Genomic DNA, 17,454 nt, shown 5'->3' with positions numbered 1-17,454 from the left:
CGTTGTAATTGTAACTCTCCAGACTAAGAATAAATAGAGACTACCATATCAGACTAAGCAAACAAGGAAGCTATAACTATGGAACATTCTAGATTTAAAGGGGTCTCGTTAGTCAGAGGGGAATAAAAGGGGGGTATTTGACATAGTGGCTAGACAGCCAATCGGTTTCGGATAACAAGAATCTTAAAGCCTGAAATATAAATTAAGAAAGGGGAAAGGGAAAAACGAACAAACGGACACGTCGTACATCAAATGGATAGAAAGGTAAAAGGTATAAGTAAAACATGTACACTAGAAGAAGAATGAAATTTTGTACACAGATTTTTGAAGAAAAGCCTAGGTTGATCTTCCCGAAGGTGTCATGGAGTTAGTCTGGAGACCATTGAAAGTATTGGAGGCTGGGGAAATGACGGCTGAATGTTACAAAATAGAGGTATTATAGCGAGGGAAAGTTGAAAGGTAAATCTTCACAGTAGACCCTCGACTCGGTTATGTCTTGGGGGAGGTGGTAAGGCTGGCTGGTTCCCATTCATTAAATGATGTCTAGCCTTAGCGTTAAGGTTCCCTCCTTCGCTTGAAATCTTTCTGAGTCTCTGCCGAGCCCGAGGACGTTTCTCATCGTCTGAAAACGTGCTGTGTTCCTCTGATCTCCGAGATGAATTAGGGTGATTCTGGTTGTGATGCTTAGGACTGTGGTGATGATATTGATCAGATCTATCAGAAGGCGAGGATCCCTTGAATGCGCCAAGGATGTTGTGTGTGGTTGTCTGCCGCCTTCTCCGGGGGTTCATCGGAGGAATTGGAGGTGTAGGAGCTCCATTGGCGAGGCTAGCTCCTGCAGGCAATCCAACGGTGGGAACATTTGATGTAGTTGAAACGAAAGTAGGCTCGGATATTTGGGACTTGTCTACCACTCTCTTATGGGAACCTAAACTCTGTTGTGTGGCAACGGAGCCAGGAACAGGAGGGTTTCGCTGTGGGAGGGGGTATTGCATGGGGGGTCCCCCATATCCTCCCGCAGCTGGGGTAGATGATGCGGATGAGGTTTCAAGTATAGGAGGAGTAGCATTAGTTGAGTAGGGGTGGGAGTTCGGGGAAGGAGACGGTCTCGACGAATGCGTCATAGCAGGATGCTGAAGCGTAGGACTTGGCCCAGGGAGAGATTGGAGGTCAATGTAGTTCGGAGCCACTGATCGAGAGTTACTCCTATATCTACCTGTAGATGCCGAGCGATCTCTTGTTCTACGGTCGGTCGACTCCGTAGAAGGCCGGCTTGATGAGCTCCTAGATGCCTTGTCTTCGATAGATGGCCTACCCATCCGTGGCTGCTCAGCGCTTTCTCTAACAGCTCCCAGATCTTCACGGTATCTAGGCCTACTCTTTGAACGGCCAGAGGTATCGGAGTCAGATCTATCCCTAGGTCCACTCCTCCAGGTTGATGACGCACTATCCCGAGTAGAATTCCTAGTATCTTCCTCACTCCGGCGTGATTGGGGAGTGGTTGATTGCGGGGGCTGAGGTTGCCGTCCCAAGCCAATTTGCCGATTCCCTCCCATTGGCGATTCGGCTCTAGATTTTCGGACCAAACGCCTCATCCTTTCATCCTCCTCCCGCCACATATCATTGCTCTGCTGCAGATTCGGAGCTGAAGAGTTGAAATGTGGCTTGTCCAACCCTAGGAGTTTCGACGACTTAGCCAATGGGTGATCCTGTTTTGATTGGTTGTTCTGGTTTCTGGACGTTTTGGCCTTGAGAATTGCAAAGGCATTGCCAGCCTTGCTGGGGTTTTGAGTACTGTTTCCATTGTCTGGGAAACGATAACTGGATGCCGGGCTGGTAGATCTGCTTTCATTCTCTGCAAAATTCCTGAGCTTTTCCTGAACTTTCCGCCGCCTTTCAGCTAACTCATTAGCGAACTCTTCCCTTTCCATCTGGGTTTCTGTGCTTCCGCCGCGACGATGACCGAACTTAATATCTTCTTCCCAAGAGGGCTGGGAAGCGGTAGGGGATGGTTTAGGAGGGGTAGGGACGGAGGTAGCGGGGGCTCGCTCTTCCTGATTTTCGGTGTTAGTGTTTCTTTCTTTCTCGTTGCCCTTATTGCTAAGAGCGGTTGCTTGGCCGAGCATTTGTTTTGCACGTAAAGACATGCTTGAAAAATCTGATTCCGGCTGACTGAAACGTTCGGCAGGCTCAGCAGGGTGGTAAGTCGGCCTAGCCCAGTCATCATATTCCCATGGGTTGCTATGAATGCTAACCGCAAGGTCTGAGGATCTCGTTCCATGGACATGAGGGTTACTTGGGTGAGAATTTTCTGGCAGCCGATCCATGGAGATTGGTGACGGTGGAGGGTATATTGTGGACTTGTCACTATCCTGCCTTAGGTGAGCCCGAACCAGACTACTTAGTCCAGTTGGACCTAGAACAGGCGATTCAGATTCTATTTGTTGGGGTGGTTCTTGAACAGTTGGAATGGGGTCGGCAACAGGTTCATCCTCCTTGATTGTGTTTAAGTCTCGGGATTCCGAATAGAATTCTCCAAGGGCAGGATGAGATGGTTTGTTAGAAGAAACCGGAGTAACAGAGTCACCAGATTCCATGCTAACCTTTAGAGGAGACCCAACACTTTCATGAGGATGGAAAAGAGGAGAGACACGAGCATTCGATACATCTTCTTCTACCTCACTTCCCGAGTCGCTTCCACTGAAGTCTGCCAAAAACGTGGAAGGGTTAATCGGAAGTCGTGGTTTCTCGGATTGCGCAGGTGCTGGGCGGAAATCTATGCTATGGGTCGTTGAGAGCGGGGAGTTCTGACTAGTAGACAATCCTGGGGATTCTGGTTTCGATTGATGACTAGTAATAGATATGTCCCTTGGTCGTCTAGAATCTGTAACGTCAGAGCCTCCTCGAGGCAAGCCTGGTCGTTGCAATGATGAGTTGCTCCTATTCTCATGGATCTGAATCTGGCGTTGAGAAAATTGGCTTTCATCATACTTCGAGAGAGGCTTATTGAATAAGCCTGTGGCTGTGGCTTTCCCTCGGTCCTCTGGTTGAATTGCAGCTGCGAATGCAGATCCTTCTTCTGTCTCGCTCGCGGGAGGGCTTAGTGGAGATCCCATTGCGAGTCCCTGGGCTGAGTTGGTTGTGCTGACAGGCGATAACCTCTTGGGTTCTGAGTTCCCTACAACAGAGGAAGTTGATGACGGCGGAGGGCTGGTTGGTCTAAACGATGAGGAAGAATAGACTGGAGAGAGTTTCTGATATCTTTCGTTGAGATTGACAGCACTTTTAGACAAGGATCGTTTGATGAGACCGTTGTCACTTGCAATGGCTCGCTGGCGGCTGATGCTCTCCAACCTTGAAAGTGCAGAAGGCTGGTTCTGAAGCTCCAAACCACGGTCGTACAATCGTCGTGATTTTGTAGGGTTTCTTTCAAGGTTCATTCCAGCCGAATTCTGGGCGCTTCTCGTAGAAGTTTCAGCAGTCACCGACCCCTGTCTAGATGTAGGGCCCTGAGAATTGGCCGAAGTCGTGGAAGCAGAATTTCTGTTTTCAGAAACAAAAAATGAGGATGGCTCGGCCTGTCTATTAGACGGAAGAGATACCAGAGTTGTAGACTCTGGACGCAGATCTGGCTCCGACTTCGAGTCGTCATCATCCTTTGGTCGTTGAAATATAGATCCAATATCATTCTGATATAGCTGTTTCCCTCCCATAGTCGGACTCCGCGGACCTCCTTCTGATCCACCCTCATTCTCTGAAGCAGGCTCACTCCGGGTATTTGGTATCTTGTAAACCTTTTGACGCCCTCCAAAAAGCGTATTGCCTTCAACCGGCCTCGATCTAGTCATGATGCTTGATGGGGTATGGCAATCGTCATCCGTCGAGCCAGATGCATAGGAGGACCGACCAATGTTGAGGGAGGGTCGGTCAGATCCGTGTAAAGACCCAACTTCAGTGATGTCGGCCAGCTGCGAATTGGCAAATAAGTTCAATCTAGACGCCCGCTTTGGGAATAAAACGCTGTCATCGTTGGCCTTTCCGATTTTCGAGTTGGGATCATCTTGTTCGCGCAGCATGCTGAATCTCGCCGATAGATTGGGCATCAGCAGACTGGTCCGGAAGTCATTATCTGTAGGAAGTGCCGTTGACAGGTCTATCTTCGGCGGCTGTTCTGGCTCGGGTTTCTTCTTGAAGAACTGCTTGGAGAATATAGGGACCGGAGGGACGTCTGATGGTTCAGGCCCATCGCCACGTTTCTTGCTCTTTCGAAAGCGATTCATAGCGGCGGTCAGCAGTGGATGTCCTGGTTAACCCTTTCTTTATTAATACGTTCTCCTTTCTGTCTCCTGATTCCTCCGTTGGTCGTAGAAGGTGTAATTGAATAGGGCGCTGTGAAGAAGATCGGAGTCAAGACTAGTAGACTCAAGTATATGGACAATCGGTTCCAGCCCAGCGGAACGGTGAGATAAACGATCGGTGTGGAATCCTCGCAGAGGAGTGTGACGGAGAGTAGATAGTCGCTGTTAATGAGAGACAAGAATCAGAATATTTCGGTTATTTCGTTGCTCTGGCTGGCACCGAGAATTAAGCAAAGAGAGCGTTGAGGTCCTTTTTTCCCGTTTTGGCCGAAGACTAGAATTAAAAAAAAAAAAAAAAAAAGCCACAACGTCAACGATGAGATACACAGAAAAGACAGACACACCAACCGCACGGCACGAGCGTGTTACATACGCGAATGTGATGGGAGAAAGGAGTGACTTCGAGTTCTGGGGAAAGGAGGCCCGGTCGATTTGAAGCAAGTGCCAGCGCAACGAACAGACGGTGGATGTGACGAAATAACGGTGCCTGAGGCGAGTCAGGAACAAGCAGACTGATCTTAACGAAAGCGCTGCAAGATCTCGGGCCGTGCTACCTATTCTTCAATGTATGCCATCCTATTGCGTGGACGGTTAAAAAGAAAGCAGGCAGAAGCAAAAGCGCAGTGTTTCTTTCGCTTGCCCGCCCAGCAGCCAGGGAGATCAGGGTCACACGGCGTCGTCAATATTCGAATCGATAGTCTGCCTGATATGCACAAGGAGGGCCGAAGTCGATGGCCAGGACGAAGACAAGATGCCTGGTATTCACCCGGACGAGCATAAGAAACAGCCGTTCCTCCAACACGGTGACGTCGGGATGCAGCCGAAGAAAAGAGAGAGAGGACTTCAGGAAAGGGAAATATGAATGTGATACGGCCTTTGCCTCTGAAGTATTTGCTGCACTCCACCAGCTGGCGGTCTAAGCGAGAGGCTCCAGCAGATTTTCAGACGCGTCTCTTTTGATTGCTGCTTATTTGCCTCCGCTTCCACTGAATTCTTGGGAAACCCTGGAATTACAGCCCGAAAGGACGGCTAGGACCAGGAGAAAAAAAAAAAAAAAAAAAAAAAGAGGCTGCGAGCCGTTAGTATCAACTAGATTTACGATACTTCTTGCTAGACACTAGTGACTCTGGAGTACGAGCTTGTTCTTCGACCAGGGCTGATTGCTAGTTACCCAAGCTGTCAATAGCAGACGGATTATCAGCAGGCTTTCCAACCCTCAAAATCCTAGGGCGTGGACATGGAAAGCTGGATGGGCGTCCGCCATCCGCCGCCAGTCCGAGAATACCTGTGGTTTAGCGCCAACGAGGAGGAATTGAGGATAAGGATTATTATTGTTCAGGATTGCGGAACGTTTGTTTGCTTCCCCTGACTATGCCTGTTCGAGTTTAGAGCCAGCTCCACCGGCCAGGAACAACCTGACCCCTGGACCATCCTGCACTTCTATACAAGGATGGACGATGCCATCAATATGAGGAGCGAGGCCAAGAGGGGCCAAGGTCCTGCAGGCAACTCATGCAGTTCGCCGGCGAGCCTGGGGAAGGCTGCACTGCATTTTATATAAAATGCAATATTGTACTCATTCAGGCAACTTACCTATTTTGCCGCGGATACTCCGTCTAACTGTTGGATGGTAAATCCGGAACCTGGCAGGGTCCTCCGGCCCACGACCAGCGCTAACCTGTTTAATATCGAATCAATCCTCCGTTTTTCTAGTGGGAACGAGGGCTGGGCCTGGCCCATAGATGGAGCGCTATCCTCGTGGGATCTGCTTGCTTAATTTGCCTGGTAGTTTTTGGTCACTTGGGTAAGCAACCGAAGTCCATGTCAGTACTCTCTGTCTATGCATACTTTCTCCCAAACCCTCTCTCATCCCGGTGAACATGACACAGGATGTCCCCTGGGGAAAGTGTAGGATAGGATAGCCCGTAAGTGATCTCGCATGCAGGAACCTGAGCAACCATTGTGGCAGCCTTTCAGCAATCGAAAGACGCAGGGGGGGCGTGCGGACTTGAGTCGCATCTCACGAAACATTCGACTTCATAATATGGGCCAACTACATAATACGAAATCCAGATATTGGTTTATTTCTCCGCAGGAATATGACTGGTAACTAACGATGGGGTACGCACTCGCTCGTGCATAAAAGTCGCTGTTGGTCTCGTACAACACTCTGCAGTCGAATTGAACCTTGGGGTGTTGCCGCCAATCACTCTTCATAGCAGCACTCATCTCCTTATCCATTCCTGCGTCAGCGCAAGCCACAGGCCTTGAAACAAATTCTTGTGGATACCTGCGCCTAGACGGAAAACCCGGGCCAGCTAGATTGACTCATGGTATTTTCGCTCTGTGGGCTTTCCCCTTTGACACACCTGCTCAAGATGTACTTATTTCCCCCCATACGATATTTCCCTTCTTGATCATGGTTGCTGTGTTCTTCTTCTGACTACCACTGACGATTATTATCTATTAGTCATAAAAAGAGAACTGCCTCTGGTGTACGGGGTACTCCGTACATTCGGCAATGCCCCGCCCCGACTGCGTCTGTATTGATATATCTAGGAACCCTCTGGGTGCCTGTATTATCTAGTTACACATGATGTTGGTGAAGAGGATAGCATCATGTTTTATCGCTGCTCCAGGTTCTCTCGCCACCCGCGCACTGCCTTTTCCTACTTGTCCACTAAATCCACTGGAACTTATACTTCCACGTGGGAACCACCACAGTGGCCTTGCACGGTGCTCCCTGTCAGAATGAAAAGAAGTAATCATGCAACAGACGATATCAGGGGTAAACTTGCCCTGCCACAAGTCAGTCTTGACTGCGGATAGGCTGCTGCACAATGTGATCGATATACCTGACTGCAGCACCCCCTGTATCCTTTTGCAATGCACCTGAAATTGAGCACCCCAACTGGCAGCCAAATAGACCGAGAAATTCAGTCTCGCATATATCAGCGTCTCATATTATGGGAATAATGGCTCGCCTTTGGTGCGCCTAATTTTAGTAGAGTGACTACGAGGTTTCGGCTGGTGCAACTAGTGCAGCGGCAACAACCCCTTTTTCGTTTACTTTTTTTTTGGTTCTGGTTTGACCAATTTACTGGTCTCGATAACTAGGCATGTTCCATGGCCGCGTTGATGCACTTCTGTGTCCCTCGGTTAACTTATACTTGACCCTTGGCAGTTCTGGTTAATTTACTCCAAGTCAGCCAGATTGCTTCGACCAAAAAGCCAGAAACACATTGTCACCAGTCAGCCCACGTCAAAGGGGCACATAGCACAAGGCACTCTTGAATGTGTTTGGGATTAGACTTCCATCCACCTAAACTACGTGTACAGAAAAGGCAAACTGCTGTATCCCTCCAGATGACTATCATCGGCTATTTACACACAGAATGTTTATTCCTCGACGATAAACATGATTCCCTGTCATTAATTTAATTAGAGGGGCGCGATATCATAGCTGGAACAAGCATCGGAAATGAGACACTAAATTAAGCCTGTTATTATTAACTACGAAGCAGGCATCGCAAACACCAAGGGTCGGGGATATTTTTACTTCGTTAAGACACTCGGCTATAGCAGCCCTGGCACGAACTATACATGGATTTGGTCCTATGCCCGTACGAACTCGCGGCTGAGAGATCGAGCCGGCAAAGACAGCCGAGAGAGGGTTTCTATCCACCATGAAGAAATTACGAGGCCTTTCAATTTTGTTTAGTTATCTTTTTGAGACCAGAAAAGGGACGGATGCTGTGATCGCTGGAAGTACGAATATTTAATATCGAACCGCCAAAAGCCGCCGGGGTTGGAAGGTTTTATCCTGGGCCTGCTCCATAAACAACATCCCTAGTTACAAGGGGAGTCAACATCACATCATCGCATGGGCCGTTCGTAAGACTTAGAAGATGATACGGTGTTCTGATGGCTATCATACTAAGTAGTTTGGGTTAATAGACAGGTGATTAACAAATATATATATATATATACCAATGTCCAGCATAAAGAGAAAGAGGAAGATGAGAAGACTCCAGCACTGGCCTTATACGACCCCATCACCTTGGTCTTTGACCGACGGCATTTCCCATTTCCCACGTTCACATCGTAAAAATAGGAGACTCTCATCCTCCTGAAAAGGCAGTCGGGATCCAAAATGATCCAGACAAGACATCGCTACACCAAATAACGTAAAAGGAACTCGGTCGAAATTCGTCAGCTTAAGCTCATATGGGCGTCATCTCCCAGTCCCCAGCCTCTGCCCGCTCTCTCTGCTGCATTGCCAGATTGGCTTCCCCACTTGTCAGGCATGTTTTCAGCTTCTTCAATTTCTCTATCACGAATGCTAGAGGTTTGGCTTTTTCTGTCACCGTCTGTGTGGATGCTGGCAGGCCGTTTGCTTCGAGCCCGTATCGACCCATTAGTGTTGTTTGAGCTGCGGCCACTAGAGACACTCAACGCCTTGGGTAGACTTGACCCTACCATTGACAAGGAAGCTGATGTTGATTCGGCATTGATAGGCTGAGTCGAGCTAGAAGGCTCAGGTTCAACGGCCGAGAACCCTTTCAAGTCGGTGCTACCGAACCATCGTCTTTTGCGGGCTTTGATGCTGTTCTTGTCATCTCCTGAGTTACTGTCCTTCCCGCTATCACCCTTACCCTTACTTTCATTATCTGCTGCTGTATTTGATGGTGTTTCTATCGTCTCCCCCTCAGGGGATATTTCGACAAGCTCTGCATCTCGACACCATTTTCGACGTCGGGTATATCTTCCCCAACCGTCTTGGCCGCGGCGACCATCGTGCCACTTCACAGCTCACGTCAGCGATTCATTTGCCGATGTACATACGTAGGTGAAAAGTAAATACCTTATTATCATAGTAGATCCATCCACTGTCGTCTTTATTATCATTATTTTTACCCCCTTTACCCTTTTTCTTCGCCGACGGATCTGATGAGCCATCAATACGCCATTCGCTCCCCTCAACCCACCTCCACTTCGAGTTGCTGCCCTGAACTTCCGGAAGTTCGAATTCATCCTTCGGAGGCACCGGATTCAGGTGCTCATCCGACCATGCTGGCCTCTCGTATGCAAACAAAGAGTAAGTCCACCCAATACCCAACCACCGTCTTTGGTTCTCATATACAATGAATGTGAACCGCACACCCGATGAATTTGCGCGACGCTTTGTTGAGCCGTGCTGTGAGGGTTGCTTGGAGCGGAAAGGCGTCAAGGACAGCAGCGAGGATTTAGTGAAAGAATTGGATGATTGATCGCCACTATGCTGTAATGATGAAAATTGCAGGCCGGTAATAGTTGAGCAGATACGCCGAATTGTCAATGACCGCCAGAGTAAAACTCGAAAAATGCGCGCGGGCTTGGAATGCCATGTCAGGATGATGGTACCGACAGTTATGACAACTCTTTTGATAGTGATGAGGTATATGGGGTGAAGGGTAAGTAGAATCCAAATAGGTGTAATGAGGATTATCCGAGTAAGTAATGCTGTTAGGGCAGGCCTGGTTGTAGTCGAAGTTGCAGTTCGCTGCGTAGAAAGAAAATCGGTGAGATCGCGTAGAGGCTCAAGCAAGATATTACACCTTGTTGTGAACTCCCTTAATGTCTCCACGATTTCATCCAGAGTTTTGTGAGGCCTAGATGATCCGTCCGAGCCCTCTCTTCTATGTTTCTCCCCAGTAAAGCCAGTGGATGATAGAGGGGAGTACCGTCTAGAGTAAAGCCCCAGCATCAAAGCGACAACCACTAGAATTGGTCCTCCCCATAATATTATGGCACTACCGTGTAGAGTAACAGCCCAAAAGGCACCGACCAGAAGAAAGCTTTCCCACGGATCTCCACTGGTCCATGATAAGAGTCCTGCAAGCCGGTTTAGAGGGAGAAGAAACGGATGAGAGTATGCTAGCGCACGAGTGACTGCAGGAGGAGTCGCTACCAGGAGAGGTGACTTTCGGTGAACAATGATAGTAGACCTCTGTTTGGACGTTAATGAATTACCCGATATATTGGTGGGCGAGAAGGTCGCAACGGTAGGCGGGAGACCGTCATTGGAGCCGAGAGTCCCGGTAGCACCATCATTCTGGGAGTGAGGATCTGCGGACATGGAACCTAGCCACGGTATATCTATAGACAGCATTAGAACTGTGCGATCAAGTATGTCTATGGTTCGGGGGGGCTACACCGCGGGTAAAAGGCGTATACAACCTACCGAGAGCTGCCATGCAACTATAGAAGCTTCCTAGTTCCCAAGCCGCCGAAGCTCATCCTAGGCGTCACAGTTGTATGTATGGTAAAGTTGAGTAATCCACCGAGCGCAAGAGCAGATACCACAAAGGTCTCAGTCCGAAGCCGTCGTTGATCCTGTCTTTCTTCTTCTCCTTCCTGTGAGCGTCGACTTTGTTGTCTTCATCGTCAACTCCAACGTCTTCTCGGCTTCAACTTTTTGCACGCGACAAAAACTACGTCACGTGTGGATACCTTTCCATGTGATTCTTGATTATGTAAACATTATATAATATATCCGGCGCTAGTCCTCTTTAGGCATATAAATTTTTGCATGAAAGTTTAGCTTTTTTTTTTTCAACCTCGAAGGAAAAAACGGACGACGACGGGGACTCTTGATATCGCAACTCGTTCGCCTTTCGGTTCGAAATACTTAGGAGTCGGGAGAGCTGTGGGCTTGTATTTCGTTCTTTTCCTTCGTTCTTGGTGGTTCAACATGGTAAGCCTGGATACAGACGTTTCCTCCATGATAAAAAGTAAGGGCTGGAATTGACATCTTCCGGGACAGGCTCATCGTATCCTAACTCAGATTGTCCTCACCGGCACCAGAGTGTTTGGTCGAGCATTTGCGGAAGCGTACAAGCAAGCGTCTGCATCGTCTAGATATCAAGCACATGCACAGAAAACCGGCAGTTCCACGGGCGCATTCTCGTCTTCCGGTTTGACACTGGAGGAGGCTTGCAAGATCCTCAATGTTAAGCCGCCAATGGGTGGAGAGGCAAACCTAGAACATACAATGGAGCGATTCAAGAAACTATTTGACCTGAACGATCCGAAGAAGGGCGGCAGTTTCTACCTCCAGAGCAAGATATTACGCGCTCGTGAAAGAATTGAGATGGAGGTTAGAGATGCAGCAAGAAATGCGAAAATCGAGAAAGAGGTACGGGAAGGCTGGAACCCGAAGCTGTTTAAAGACCGATGATCGATGTTAACCTGTGAAGGTGAAATAAACCAAAATGGCACTTCCTTGCCTACACTATGAGCGTCCGTTTCGCCAATATCTCGACCTCTTCCTCCTCCGAATACCCTTTTTATCCATTTTCATTTTAACATCCTTCTATCTTGGAGCATTAGCACTGGAGTTTTGCGGATTTTCTTTTTCTAGAAAGGATCTAAAGGCCATCTACATCCTCGTTTTCACGATATGTTCCATCCGGAAACTTCACCTCGTTCGACGCATACATCCATGCACCCTTACCTGGAAACCCTGAACTTGGGAGCCGCTATCTAGGAGAAATATTCTCTCCAACTGGCATCTTCGGATATTCACGTTTTGGTATTCTTCCATTGAATGCACCAGAAGATTTCAAGCTCCTCTAAGTAACTCGACTCCGGCTCTTCATTCTCACTATTGCGCGGGTGGGTTCAAAGAAATCTGTATTATCACTTCTATATGTACATCAATTAACATACCTGGCTGCTGGGATTCTAATATCCTCCCCTTATTCTAGCTAGGCCGTCTTTTTGTTTTGTTCTGTTGTTCTCTCACTCCACTCTTCCGTGTCTTGAACGCTACGGAGTACTCCTTTCTATATATCCTCATGTTGGTGTATTCATAGACGATAAACTTCTAAGATCTTACGATTCTACCCAAGATTTGCTTGATAGATATATCATTACTCACCATGATTTCCTAGATCCGCACTAGTTGTCTACTCTAATATCCTGGCCGTTATGTCCAATAGCCGTGCCACCTCCAGTCCCGTCAGGAAATTCCTTTTTCTCCTTAGAGAATCCATGCGGCTGCCTGTTCTGTGCTATGCATGCTTTTTCGCTGCAACCCATTACAATACTCTCTGTGCAACTTTGCAATTCTGGATGTGCTTTGTTTTTTCGACCAAGCAACACCCAATGGGTTACCTCTGGTTTTCGGGAGCATGTTGCATGGGGATAGTTACGCGTTGTCTTGACTACCCCCATGTTCGTTTCATGTAACGCATCCGTTATTGTTAACATATGATACACTCCGATAACTTAGTGCTTTGGTCATGAGAACTTGGTCGATTTCTATGGCGTGAGCCTAGAATTTGGCAACGGAGTCGCCGCCTGTGCATTTTATAAATCCTTGTCGGTAGCAGTCAGTTCAATGCCTTCGAGACAAGACCATTCTAATCCCGGCTGCCTATATTGAGTGAATGTTGGCTTCACAAGCTTGATAGCGAAGATGCACAGGGTCTGGCCCTTGCTCTTGTGAATAACAGGCCATCATGTAAGGACCTCGAGCATTACAAGCAGGAAAGATCGCCATTAGGCACACTGGCCCTCCTGTGTCGAGCGTGTGAGGGATGAACAGGGTGGATATTTCGTGACTAAAGCTTTGGAAGTAGGTATTTGATCACGCAGCCAGATAAGCAGATACCAGGAAGCTACGTGATTCAACGTAGTTTTCTTTAATAGCATATTAGATACCACCAGGCGTACAAGCGATAAACGTACGTAAGTGACCGTTTGCTGGCGCTGTAGAAGTTGCTGGGTACGCGTGGACATCCATTTCTCAGAGGATAAGGATTCCGGTATCCTTGTTCCTAGGCGGGCTTCATTATTTTGAATTTTTGATCAAAATAAATAAATAAATAAACACCCCTATTGAATAACATAGGGAGACACTAGACGGTTCTTTGAAGTGCGGAGGCCATGTTGGCGTTTGCAGCGATGTCCAATTGTTTTTTGATAGAAACAAGGGGCAGCTTTTCTGAATTGGAGATAACTAGTTAACAGGTACCTAGGCTGCTAGGTAGTTTGCTTGACTAACTACTGTTGAACGGCCAACTTTGATCAACTCTGATCTTGATATCAGGTGGGAGAGCTTCACGCAATCTTCATTCTAAAGGCAAGAATTTTAGGGAACTGTGTAAACTGCCGGAGCGATCCTATATCCAAGTCCCTTGCCTTTACATATGCCTCGTCGAAATTTGGCTCTTCCAAAGCATCCAGGACAAGGCCTGCCTTAAAGAATGGAGCAAAGATTTCGTGCATTGGACGGTGGAAGTATACCTACGTGGGATGGACTTTGATTAGCACTAAATGTTAAAGAAGATGTTATTCATGGGAGCGCACTTATTACCTGCGGGTGAGGCTGGGATTGAGTTGCGACGCCTTTGTAGGGTGGTACATGCAAGTATTTGGTCATCTTCAAGGAATGAAACACCTCCTCTCGGCCTGACTCGGGATTGTCCTTATATTCGACTGCTCTTGTTACGCCGCAGGTAAAGAGAGGGTGCAATAGCGTTGCAACAAAGCTATACCAAGGGATAAGTCGGCGAGGCCTGTCTGTCAACGTTGGAGCCGACGGACTTACCGACCCCCATTCCTTTTCAATAATTTAGGCAGTGCGTTAGCAAGGTGCTCTAAGGTAGAGACATCCATGATTGCCATATTCATCGTAATAATATCAAATGCTCCCTATTCAGACAGTCAATTCACTTCATATGGCCCAAGATCAAGCCGAGAAGGCAATGGGTATGATTATAGAACACAGATAAGTAGGGGTGAAACAAAACGCCTCACCCCGGCCCCAAGACCTCGAGACTGAATAAGTTCATCAAAATGCTGTGGATCTGTCACATCGAGGGTCTGATATGAGACTTTGACTTCCCCATTTTCTTCGAGTCTCTTTGACTGTCGGGCTTGAGCTTTCGCGACCATAGCGGGACTGCCATCTGTTGCGAGGACGCTGGTCCCTTTTTGGGCCATCCAGTGCGCTACAAGGCCATTCCCCGTGGCAAGATCCAAGGCACAATCTCCAGGATTTGGCTGCACCAGGCGTTCCAATGCAGGCAGCTCGATGACAGTGTAGTAATCGTTGCCTGGAGTTCCCATCAACATGTCCCAGGCTTCAGCGAGCTGGTCCCATGCCGCAACTGGTTTAGCATCCATTCGTGTTGAAAAGACAGAAGCCTGCAGGTATTTGCTCTCCAGTTTGCACCGAAAGTCTTCTCCAAGTCAGTACCTGATGTGGTAGCGGTGATTAGAGATGTAGAGAGAAGGTTATGTTTGCCAACATGACTGAGTCAACACGAGATTATATTTTGCGCTCGTATTCTTTGTGAATTGCTCGTTCATTAGTTATCTCTACCCTGGTTAGCCAAGGGCGGCCGAGCAACTTCTTCGCGGTCTTCGTATAATCAGGAGACTGTCGAAGCACAAAATGGGTGGTTTATTGTGGTATCTTGGGGGTTATCATATATATATATGGAGTACACAAGTCTGCATTCTATATGTATATAATTAAGTCCCTAGAGTAACTAGTTAGCTGAACGAGTCCAACTCTGAGGTCTTCCATTAAACCGACGGATGAATTCCTAAATCGAAAACTATCCATGACGTAAAGGCTGCCCTTAGGTGTTGATAGCCAGGATGAGCGGCTCGCTCCCCTGGGCCAATTCATCATATTTCGATTTCATCTTGGTCAGCCCTTTCGCGCTTGCATGTCTTCAAATATCATAAAAGGAACGAGATCTTCACAGGACAGTGCTTGTCTGACTTGAAGTTATTAAATTACCCCTCCTCGAATGCTTCAATTTAGCAATTTCAATAACTACGGGATGTGCCACGGAAATAGGGATAAAAATAGACAGACCGTGAGGAACAGGAAAGCCAGAGGGCCGAAGATAAGTAAGAAAGGAGGGTCTACCGAGGTGAGTTAACGGTTTAAGGAAAATATTAGTAGCAACCAGCTAGACAGCGAGGCGTACTACTTAGAAACTAGGGAAGCTCATACAAATATATATAATATCTAGGGAAGCATTTCGAAATAGACATTAAATATGTAGTGAATTCGTATTCTAGCGTTATTTCTACTATATTGCTATTTATTTCATAGTCGTTAAATATATAATAGAATATCGGTTGTTTGACCTTCTTCGCGCTATCTCAATTTATACATTTAAACCAGCCCTAGACGAGCGTAGATGATCCGAGGGTCCATAACGCTTTGAAGGGGTGCATCCATTTACTATCAACGGTTAGTTATCCTAGATATCTAGGACGACCTAGCTTGCTCTGCCGAATCTCTTCTACTCTTCTTTGCTCGACGCTCAGCTAGATCATTATAGCCATCTCCTCTCATCCAAGTCAATGCTTTCCTGAATCCTTGGTCTGTGATATTTGCAGGGTTTCTTTCCAGCAACACTCCCAAAAGCGCCCAAGAAGCTACAAGGACCCACAAGTCACCCCCTTTATAACCGCGCCAGAGCCCGCGCTTGACTCCCGTTTTCCAGGCGGATTCCACAGCTTGTCGGAACAAATAAAGGAAGTGAGCTCGGTAGCCGGAACCGCAGAGAACCGCGAACGGGAGGCCGCTGATAGCACCACTGAGGTAGAACCGCTGGGTTGGCAACAATTTTCGTGGCAAGATGGCATTGAAAAGACAGATGCTTCCCCACGCCGCACCAATAGACGAGCTTATGATTGCCGTGGCGGAAAGTATCTTCTTGGACACCTCGTTAATTGAGGTGACTGGTGATGTAACAAAAGACTTGAATTTCAATACTGATAGAGCCAAGTAGACCTTGGCAACAGAACGCACGAGGGGCGGGATGGAGAGAAGCACTTGATGTATGAATGCGGTCAAGCAGGAAGGTGATTTTGGATGTAGTAAGGCACAGGATAGAGAGGCTATCGCTGGGTGAGCAGGAGAAGTGATGGGCGATATTGTCTGAACAGCGGCAGGAAGCGTGTCTGTTACACTTGGATGGAGAATGGGAGAAGTAAAGGGCCTAAACGAAAGTTATTAGCTTGATATCAAAATGATCCAAACAGGCATGAAGGGTGCCATACGGCCACTTGAGTTCCGCAACTTTTGCCAATGCATCAACAGTTTCAAATGGTTCCGGCCAGGCCACCGTTCCTGGGAGGCCTGAAGGCCGACGCTTTATATACCCTGGGGTGAACCTCAGAATAACGTTTCCAAACCACTAGACCAAGCGTTAGTTCCTAATTTCTTCCGAAAGGAACGAGTAGGCCCTGGCAACTTACAGATGGTGTAGCTTCTCTATCAAATACAAAAGCATGGAAGAGTTGGGCCATGGAGAGTGGCATTAGAAGCCAGCTTCCAAACCACCAAGGACGAAATGAGAGCCATCCATTCTCCAACAACGCATTATACAGAACCTCCAAGCTCCGGGTGGAAGCATATATGGCGACTGTAAGACGTAGCTGGGCCTGTGGGTATAAAGCGAGGAAGAAGCCTGCCAAGCTGGCGCCTATAGCTGGCGCATATTTCGATGTTAGCGCTTTGGATATGCGCGGATTCCTCTCTCGAAAAGGCTGGGCATTGTCTGTTCTCAAATTTGCGCGTAATCGGGAGAAAAAGCGATGTAGTAATCGGTGGAAAAGTAGCATCAAGGATAAGGATAGAGGAAGCCGGAAAGCCGGAGAATTGCGAAACGGCACGTTTGAGGAAGCACTTGCAGAAAAGAATATTAGATATATTTTGTAGATCACACGAGACCGTTTCCCTTGAACATACCTTGATGCACCCGCCCTTGCTATGATTCGGCTTTTAATGAAATCCAGCAATTTCATACCCAAGCGCGTGATCCAAAACAGTCGGAGGGAGGAGCGTAGCGCTGCTGTGGTATACTTGTCTCTTGACTTGATGATATTATTAAACGTAGCAGGCGAATATGCTCTATCTTGTATGGATCGAGGGAGGCTCTGAATGACGGATTCATGGAGCTTTCGATACTCCTCCCCAGAGCAGAGAAGCCGGAGGACTGTCCTTTGCGCCTTGAACCCCAGGCTGGGGGGATTGCGTTGGGCGTCTGGATCTGGATTCGATGCCATGATCGCGCCGGCT

The 17,454-nt window shown here is 47.7% G+C and overlaps 5 protein-coding genes across 5 annotated transcripts; 1 reads left to right on the top strand and 4 right to left on the bottom strand.

The window, feature by feature from the left end:
• Positions 1-467: 467 nt before the first annotated feature.
• ARB_05803 (uncharacterized protein) lies at positions 468-4,280 on the bottom strand (the record flags this gene model as incomplete). Its single annotated transcript, XM_003016358.1, has 1 exon — positions 468-4,280. The coding sequence occupies one exon, from the start codon at positions 4,278-4,280 to the stop codon at positions 468-470; it is 3,813 nt and encodes a 1,270-aa protein (XP_003016404.1).
• A 4,290-nt stretch (positions 4,281-8,570) lies between these two features.
• ARB_05802 (uncharacterized protein) lies at positions 8,571-10,476 on the bottom strand (the record flags this gene model as incomplete). The annotated part of the gene is made up of 2 exons (XM_003016357.1): positions 8,571-9,088; positions 9,204-10,476. 2 exons carry the CDS (start codon positions 10,474-10,476, stop codon positions 8,571-8,573), a joined length of 1,791 nt encoding a protein of 596 aa, XP_003016403.1.
• A 615-nt stretch (positions 10,477-11,091) lies between these two features.
• Positions 11,092-11,577, top strand: ARB_05801 (uncharacterized protein; the record flags this gene model as incomplete). The annotated part of the gene is made up of 2 exons (XM_003016356.1): positions 11,092-11,094; positions 11,164-11,577. The coding sequence occupies 2 exons, from the start codon at positions 11,092-11,094 to the stop codon at positions 11,575-11,577; spliced, it is 417 nt and encodes a 138-aa protein (XP_003016402.1).
• A 1,886-nt stretch (positions 11,578-13,463) lies between these two features.
• On the bottom strand, positions 13,464-14,531 carry ARB_05800 (uncharacterized protein; the record flags this gene model as incomplete). The annotated part of the gene is made up of 4 exons (XM_003016355.1): positions 13,464-13,649; positions 13,720-13,894; positions 13,954-14,057; positions 14,163-14,531. 4 exons carry the CDS (start codon positions 14,529-14,531, stop codon positions 13,464-13,466), a joined length of 834 nt encoding a protein of 277 aa, XP_003016401.1.
• Positions 14,532-15,636: 1,105 nt separating this feature from the next.
• On the bottom strand, positions 15,637-17,441 carry ARB_05799 (uncharacterized protein; the record flags this gene model as incomplete). The annotated part of the gene is made up of 3 exons (XM_003016354.1): positions 15,637-16,372; positions 16,434-16,570; positions 16,632-17,441. The coding sequence occupies 3 exons, from the start codon at positions 17,439-17,441 to the stop codon at positions 15,637-15,639; spliced, it is 1,683 nt and encodes a 560-aa protein (XP_003016400.1).
• Between the last annotated feature and the right edge of the window lie 13 nt (positions 17,442-17,454).

The sequence above is a fragment of the Trichophyton benhamiae genome (genome assembly GCF_000151125.1).
Source record: "Trichophyton benhamiae CBS 112371 chromosome Unknown contig01145.0, whole genome shotgun sequence".
Classification (NCBI taxonomy): Eukaryota; Fungi; Ascomycota; class Eurotiomycetes; order Onygenales; family Arthrodermataceae; genus Trichophyton; species Trichophyton benhamiae.
This window is presented reverse-complemented; position numbering and strand designations above follow the sequence as displayed.